The following is a 7,565-nucleotide window of genomic DNA, read 5'->3' as shown; positions in this document are numbered from 1 at the left end:
ATTTCTGGCATGATTGGATTAAACTTGTGCTGCCCACCATGCTGGGTTGGGCTGACATCAGTGCTGAGCAGTCACCTGCTCCTGCCCTGGGACAAAGTATGCAGCCCTAGGGGATGGCACTTTGCAACAGGAACTTGCTGGAAGTTGAATTTATTCAGCATATTTTTACCTGAAATAGTTTGACTTCACAGCAGGAGCTGCAACAATGAAAGCTGGGCTGAGACAGGACTGTACATCTACCTCTGGCTTGTGCTTCCTTAACTCCCATAACCTCAAACTGCCTTCAGCTGGAGGATCCTGAAGGAATCTCTGGTTTGAACTTTTCAAAAGGCTTTCACAGTACTATTGCAACAGAACAACACATGCTTTTACTAAAAAAGTATTTTTAATAATAATGAAACATTGTACCCATAGGGGAAAAGCTTAAGCCACTAAAAAGGGTTAACACTTAAGTTTTTAATAGCTGTGATCACATAACCGCCAAAGCCTACCACAACCAGGGACTTCACAGCATGGAAAATCTTGTTGCTTTCATTTCTGCTCTAAGAAACCCCCTTACTTTCCTTACTTTGCAGTGGCCTGGAAAATAAGTCTTGTTTTCTGGAGAGCTGAGCAAGGAGACCCTCATAAGTCATACTCAGGATGCTGTAGCCCAATGTGGGCAGTAGCACGTGGGGTGAACGCTTCTGCTTTCTTAAACTTCCTCCACTTCTTTCAGGCTGTGCTCCAGGATGGTGTCTTGTCCCTGGAACTTAAAATAGCCACGAAACAGCTTTCTCTGAAGCAGCAGGGGAAACCAATAGCTGTCATCTGGCCACATGCAATGGAATGGCACCTCGTCCAGCTGAAACCACTGGGGCCGCATTTCTGGTGGCAGAAAACAAAAGAACTCTGCATGGGACTTGCTCATGGATTTTTACTGCCTACACTGTGAATATTGGTCAACAAGCAGCTTCCCTCTACAGCCCATCTGCCTTCCTTCTGGGAAGCATTTTAGCATGAATAGTTCTCCATTTCATAAGGGCAATGCTGTCTCAGAAGAGCATGCACATCCTTCCTTTCCCCACACCAGCCACCTACCATCACTTTCTGTTGGCTCTCCATGAAAGTGATCTGCCCGGAAAATGTGAACGTCCATGAGTTCAGAGTTGCCTACAAATTCAAATGTGATCTGACCCATCTTCTGCAAGGTGTCCACAGTCAGTCCACTTTCCTCCAGGAGCTCCCTGCACAAGAAAAAGACTTCTTTCATGGAAGTGAGCATTGGGAGGACAAAAATGCAGTCATTAGCTTTACTCACAAATTCAAAACCCTTCCAGTGAACCAAAGGGGAAAGCTCTTACAGTAAGTACAACAGAAGGGTTCTGACTTGCACCAAGCCACAAAGCTAGAACACCACAGTGCAGCCAGGTCAGGTGGGATTGTGTGTCATTTCAGGCTCCTGAGCCTGGCAGGAAAACAGTCTATGCTGGAAGGGGAAGATTTAGGAGAATTGATCATTTAGTATAATTTAGTCCTTGCAACATGAAATCTTCTCTGAGGTAAGGGAGAAGTGGCTATGTGAAGTCATGTGACTGAGGCTGGCTGTGGCTTCAGAACTCCAAGATACGCTTCATTTAGACAGGCCAAAGGCTTTGCCAACTTCAAGCTGAACCTTTTAGAGTTGCGGAGAAGCAGTTAATGAACACCAGAAAGAACATCTATACCTGCTACACAATCAGCTACTTCTGAGGCAAACTGAAGCTTAGTTAAATTACACATTCCATAACACCATTTGCACACAGACGGTTGAGAATTCCAGTTCCCATTCAAATGCAGCGTAAAAAACACAAAGCAATTGTGCAAACTTTGCCTTCCTGCTCCTTGGAAGCACATTGAGCATAATGAGAGACCAGAAGGCAAGACTTAAGAGCACTTGCAGAGCTGTGCCAGCTCTTTTCCACGCACCACCATGCACAGCTACTTGAAGCACATTCAGTTATTTCCTTTCTTTATGCTCTGTGCTCAAGGCTTTTTTTATTTTACCTCCCTCTAACAGAAGTAGCATGGCTTGAAGTTAGTCATGGTTTTTCTAATGTACAAAAATAAGGAATACTCTGAAACTGTATCTTTAGTTGTAGTTAATAATTAATGTAGTTGTCTATTTGGCAGGAACAACAATTTCAAAATGGAAATTATTTTAAAGCTTCAGCTTTCTTTGGCATTGGTTACATGGATCCCATCTTTCAAAATTATACTTCAAATTAATGTCTTGGCTAATTTTAGTTTATCTTCTGAGAAGCTATCTATGTCTAAAATAGAGGCAGTTTTCCAGCAATGACTCTAAAAGCCTCCTTTTACAGGCACTGAAAATTGAACAACAAAGCACAACATTGCTACAGTTCTCCAGGCAATTTATCCATCAGCTGCTTGGCTCTGTAGCAAGTGGAAACATTACAGGTGGCAAACTAGAAGTAACTCATTCACTAAATGCTCCCCTTACAAGATATGCCACTGAGGTCCTGCCCAGGTGCTCGTGGGAATGTGCTGTACACAGCAGAAGATGGAAATCTTACTGGTACTGGGAACTTTGTTCATGTTTTGGCTTAATATTTAACTACCTGTGCTGAGACTTCACACCTGCTGCCTCTGCCAACCCAACTGACACAGAGCAACGTGGAACCACAACCTCAGACCTCAACTGCCAGTGCAGAGTGGAAGTGGTACAAGGGAAGTTTGATTTGGAGTGTGTGGTGCTTCCTGCAGCAGAGCTGTGCCCCGAGGCAGCACTGCACCAGCAGTACTCCAGCCAGCAAGGTGGCCAGCGTGTCCAGCTGCTCCTGGCTCTGGGGACAGCCTCCTGCCCAGCTGACCTCAGCAGGAACTGCTTGTGTCATTCCAGAGTAAACTGCAGCTGCAGGGATGGGGACAGTCCCCAGCAGCAGCTGCTGGCTGTGCTGTGGCACATTGCATTTGGATTGAGGAAAATTTTAGCACTTGACATCTTGTGTGAACAGAAGTTCTGGTGTCAAACTCGGGGCCAGCACAGGTGAACACACCCAGGAAATTAAATGCTACATTAAACCATTAGATTTACCCCACAACCGGTGGCAGGTAAGTCTAGCAGATGTTAAGTGACAAAACTTACGTCCCTCCCTCCACTCAGAGATGATAAATGACACGAAAAGCCATGATGAAGTGTCAGGTACGTTAAGGCCATGTGCTGCTGGGAGCACATCTGCACAGAGGCCCTCTGTCCCTGGGCCCAGCTCACCACAGAGCCCGTTGTGCTGGCACAGCTGAGGATGCTGTTGAGGGCAGAAGCTGTTGGGAACCAGCTGAGCACACTGTGACTGATCTTCCTGCAGGTGCAAGGGCAGCTTTGGGCACGTTATCAGAAACTGAGGAGATGGCAAAGTATGGCTTTGTATCAGCAACATTCATGTAATGAACAAGGTACCTAATTTTTAGAGGAACTTAGCAATTCAGCTGTGATTTGCTACTTCATTTTAATGACCAGACAGATGAAAGAACTACAAGAAATCAGTATTAAAGGGTTCAGAAATTACACAGTGCCTTTTTACTGATTAAATTCAATTCCACAACTCAGCGTTAGCACTTAAAAATGTCACCATACAATCGAATAATAAGCAGTTTGGTTAATTATTTAAATTAAATTAGCTGTAATTCTGCTATATAGCCAAAATTAAACCCTGCACCTCTCTGAAGAGTGCAAGAACCTCCATCCACCGCTCACTCATTCTCAGTTTAAATCAGAGTCCAGGAGATGGGACAGAGGATACAGGACGTTCCAGTTGCTCACAGACTGGATTGAGTTTAAGATTTGCAGATGACAAAGGGGGAGCAATCCTGTTTCTCTGTACATGTGGATGATCCCTCATCACCTGTGGAGCAGGTGTTCAGAGGTGGGCCATGACTGCACTGGTGGGTAACACGAGGGTGTCACTGACCAGATGAGCTGTGGTACCTCCACCTGCAGCCCACTGCCGATGGTCCAACACCTCACCTGTGCCTCCATACCTGTCCCCATGGCGTGGACCCAGCCCTCACCTGCGGGCAGCCTCCTCGATGCTCTCCCCGGGCTGCACCTTTCCCCCGAAGCCGTTCCAGAGCCCGGCGCCGAACCCGCGCTTCTTCATGCCCAGGAGGACGCGGGACGGCTGCACCACCAGGACGAGGGTGAAGAGTCTGGACGTGTGCATGGCTCCTGGGGGAGGGACGAGGCGGACACGCTGTGCCAAGGGTTCCCGGCCCCCTTCGGAGGGGACCCGGGGGGCGCACAGAGCCCCTCACCCCCCGAACACCCAGCACCCCTCCCCAATGCCCGGTCCCCAAACCCTGGTCCCTCAGCACCTCTCCCAATAATCTACCTCTCTAACGCTTCTACTGACCCTCGCTCTCCTGCTACCTCAGCACCACCTTCCCAAAATTTGAGCCCCCTTTCCCAAATCCTTGTTTCCCCAACCCCCCCCCCCGAATCCTGACCACCTTTAACACCCTCTCACCCTCTCCCAGCACCCCTGACTCCCAGCATCCCTTCCCCAAATCTTCGATCCCCTCCGCAAATCCCTGTCCCCCCAGATCCTCCGCCCACCTTCAACAGCCCTTCCCCGAATCCCTGAGCCCCCAGAAACCCCTCCCCAAATCTCCGATCCGCTCTCCCTAAATCCTTGTTCCTCCTAAACTTCCTCCCTGAATCCCTGACTCCCAGCGCCCCTTCCCCAAATCGCTGATCCCCCATCCCAATCCCTGACCCCCCTGCACTCCCATCCCCGCGCACCTCAGCCCCACAGCCGCAGCTTTCCCGCCCGCCTCGGGGTCACCCTCAGCCGCGGCCCGTCCCCGCTCTTCCCGCGCCGCCGCCGCCCCGCCCGCGGCCGCCGTGAGGGGAGGCGGGACGGGGCGGGCTGAGGCCGCCATGGCGGGCACAGGGCGAGCTGCTATTGCCGGGGGACGGTGCGTGGCGGGGCCGCTGAGGCGATCCCGGCGCCCACGCAGGGGATGGTGGCGTGTCGTTAGTGCCGGCGCCTGGAGTTTCCCTCGGGAATGGGTTAATGAGTGTTTGGGGTTTTAGGTTAATGCCGCCCGGCGGTTCCGCCCGGGCAGGGGCCGTGGCTCTTGGTTGCTCTGCCGAGAGCTTGCAGGAGCTCGGGCATCCCTCCGTTCCTCTGAGCGGCTCACGGAGGCCACCGGCCCCACTGAGGCAGCACAGGAGTGCTGGGATCACTCTGCCATGTCGTGTCCGTAAAACACCTGAGCAGAAGCCGGAGTGGGATCTCTTTCCCCCCTTAGCTCAGGATAACACGTGAGGCCTCATCCAAAATCTGATCCTGCTGTTGTGATAGGACCTGATAAGTAAAGGTGCCAAAAATCTCAAATTTAGGGGCTTCTTTTTAGAATCACTGGTTTGGGTTGGAAGGGACCTCTGGAGACCATCTAGCCCAATGAGCCTTCCAAGGCAGGGTCACCTGGAGTAGGTGACACAGGAACATGTCCAGCTGTTCTGAGAATGTCTCCCAGCAGGGAAAATTCCACACCCTCCCTGGCTGCCCATAGTGGCTGGAATTAATTACTATAGAGACTTTTGAAATACAGAATGGTTGTGTACTAACTGGTTGACTTGCCTCTCTTCCTGCCTTTGGATGAGCAGATGCCTGCACACCACGGTGAAGTTTCTGAGGAAAACTGGAGCTGAGCAGAGGTGGTTGGAGCGGCACTTGAAGGATCCCTTTGTCAAGGCATCGAAGCAGCAGCATTACCGGTGCCGAAGTGCCTTCAAGTTGCTGGAAATTGATGACAAGCTCTGTGTTCTTCGTCCAGGATTTTCTGTTCTTGACTGTGGAGCAGCACCTGGTGCTTGGAGCCAGGTTGCTGTAGAGAGGGTCAATGCCTTAGGTACTGGTAAGTGCAATTTTTTGGCAGGCAAGATGGGGATGATACTCCTCTTGAAGTGTGTGAGAGATCTGTGAAATACTACGGAATCTAAATCGAAATACTATGAAATCAAGGAAGTATTATGATGGTAACAGTATGGGGAGGGGGCATGGGTACTGGCAAGTGCCAGAGTCACTGATAAAAATATGAAGGGGTGAGCATAGTAAATCTTCATATAGAGAAATTGTGTTTATGAAATACAACATACCATGTGGTGCTAGTGATCTGATTAGCTGTTGTGGGGAAGATCCCTTCATCCAGTTCTGAAATTGGTGTGACTTCCAGCAATTACCTTGGCTTATTTGAAATATTGTTTCCCTTCTCGAAAAATGGAAGCAACTGCTTTGCATGGTTTATATGGGTGAAGCCATTGATGTTTACAAAGTGAGGTGTTACCATCTGCATCTTTATCCAGGATTTCTGGACTGTCAGCCTTATAAGAGCAGCAGAAAACTAAGAAAAAGCCTCCTTGTTTATCCAAAGTAGCTGAGTTTTTATGTCCTGAACGGATGAGCTTATGGCAAACCCCCCATCCAGATGCACCCAGCAAACTGCCAGGTGCAGGGGATGAGAAGGCAGCTGTGGCAGGTGGTGGGTTTTGTCTGAGCACAGAGCTCATGCATGTGCAGGTTTTTGCAGCCACTCTGAGTGTTCCCTGTGTCATTCCTCCTTACAGATGCTGCTGTCCCCACTGGCTTTGTGCTTGGCGTGGACCTGCTGCGGATTTCTCCTCTGGAAGGAGCGGTTTTCCTGTCGGAGACTGACATGGCAGAGCCCAGCACGCTGAGGGCCATCCAGAGCCTGCTTCCCTTAGGGAAGGCAGATGTCATCCTGAGTGACATGGCACCCAACGCCACGGGCATCAAAGAGCTGGATCATCAGAAGCTGATCAGTCTGTGTTTAGGCCTTCTGGATATGTCCCAAAGCATTTTAAAGCCAAAAGGAACGATGCTCTGTAAATTCTGGGATGGATCCGAGGCCCGTCTGCTGCAAAACAGACTGAAGGAGCAGTTCCAGGATGTGAGAACTATAAAGCCTCAGGCCAGCCGGAAGGACTCTGCGGAATCTTATTACTTGGCAAGGCTGTACAGAGGGAAATGAAAGTCATGAGCTGCAGATTCTCTGACACGGATTGGAAATTTCAATTTAGTGGGTGTTTAAAGGAAAATCCCACCATTAAGACCTTGGGAAAGTTTGCTACTCTTCTTTAAGTCCATCAGGCTTTTCAAATACTTGCGGACAAAATGGTTGGGAATGGAGAGGAATAACCTGAAAGGCAACCTCTGGAACTGGAGTAATAGAAATGAAAATAAAATGCTGATCATATGAGTTTTTAATGTGTGCCTGAAAATCATTGCAGTGTTAATGCTGCCATACATGAGACTGACCATAAAGGTGATTGTTGGAATGTGAGGAAAATGTGAGCAAAGGGGAGTTTGAGCCAATTCAGTGCCTTTTAGGAGCTGGTGTGATTTATTAGCAAGTAACAGGTAAAAACCAGAAAATGTTTCTGTGCACATCAGGATCTGAATCCTCACGCACGGTGTGTAGCACAGCCACGTGAGAGGCATGGCTGAGTGGGGAATGTTCAGCCCCATGGCTCTGCTGCCTCTCCTACAGCACAGGTTATG

At 49.3% G+C, this 7,565-nt stretch overlaps 2 protein-coding genes across 3 annotated transcripts; one reads left to right on the top strand and one right to left on the bottom strand.

The window, feature by feature from the left end:
• Positions 1 to 366: 366 nt before the first annotated feature.
• NUDT1 (nudix hydrolase 1) lies at positions 367 to 4,861 on the bottom strand. The gene is made up of 4 exons (XM_053957427.1): positions 4,781 to 4,861; positions 4,051 to 4,207; positions 1,081 to 1,226; positions 367 to 867 (listed from the first exon to the last, which is right to left on the bottom strand). Exons 2-4 carry the CDS (start codon positions 4,200 to 4,202, stop codon positions 695 to 697), a joined length of 471 nt encoding a protein of 156 aa, XP_053813402.1. The 5' UTR covers positions 4,203 to 4,207; positions 4,781 to 4,861; the 3' UTR covers positions 367 to 694.
• Positions 4,862 to 4,876: 15 nt separating this feature from the next.
• Positions 4,877 to 7,263, top strand: MRM2 (mitochondrial rRNA methyltransferase 2). 2 transcript variants are annotated; one of them, XM_053957425.1, is made up of 3 exons: positions 4,877 to 4,956; positions 5,651 to 5,901; positions 6,611 to 7,263. In XM_053957425.1, exons 1-3 carry the CDS (start codon positions 4,919 to 4,921, stop codon positions 7,033 to 7,035), a joined length of 714 nt encoding a protein of 237 aa, XP_053813400.1. In that variant the 5' UTR covers positions 4,877 to 4,918; the 3' UTR covers positions 7,036 to 7,263. The 2 variants fall into 2 exon arrangements, with proteins under 2 accessions (XP_053813400.1, XP_053813399.1); XM_053957424.1 differs by lacking the exon at positions 4,877 to 4,956 and adding an exon at positions 4,964 to 5,305.
• The last annotated feature ends 302 nt before the right edge of the window (positions 7,264 to 7,565 follow it).

This window comes from Vidua chalybeata, chromosome 16 (genome assembly GCF_026979565.1).
Source record: "Vidua chalybeata isolate OUT-0048 chromosome 16, bVidCha1 merged haplotype, whole genome shotgun sequence".
Taxonomy (NCBI): Eukaryota; Metazoa; Chordata; class Aves; order Passeriformes; family Viduidae; genus Vidua; species Vidua chalybeata.
Note: the sequence above shows the minus strand (reverse complement) of the source record. Positions and strands in the feature narration are given on the sequence as shown.

Excerpts from the sequence above, each read along its gene's own strand:
- NUDT1 (XM_053957427.1), bottom strand. The coding sequence starts at position 4,202 with ATGCACACGTCCAGACTCTTCACCCTCGTCCTGGTGGTGCAGCCGTCC. Across the intron at positions 1,227-4,050 it reads ATCGAGGAGGCTGCCCGCAG|GGAGCTCCTGGAGGAAAGTG; the intron begins GTGAGGGCTGGG and ends TTTCTTGTGCAG. Across the intron at positions 868-1,080 it reads AGAGCCAACAGAAAGTGATG|AAATGCGGCCCCAGTGGTTT; the intron begins GTAGGTGGCTGG and ends TTCTGCCACCAG.
- MRM2 (XM_053957424.1), top strand. The coding sequence starts at position 5,055 with ATGAGTGTTTGGGGTTTTAGGTTAATGCCGCCCGGCGGTTCCGCCCGG. Across the intron at positions 5,306-5,650 it reads CCCTTAGCTCAGGATAACAC|ATGCCTGCACACCACGGTGA; the intron begins GTGAGGCCTCAT and ends TTGGATGAGCAG. Across the intron at positions 5,902-6,610 it reads GGTCAATGCCTTAGGTACTG|ATGCTGCTGTCCCCACTGGC; the intron begins GTAAGTGCAATT and ends TCCTCCTTACAG.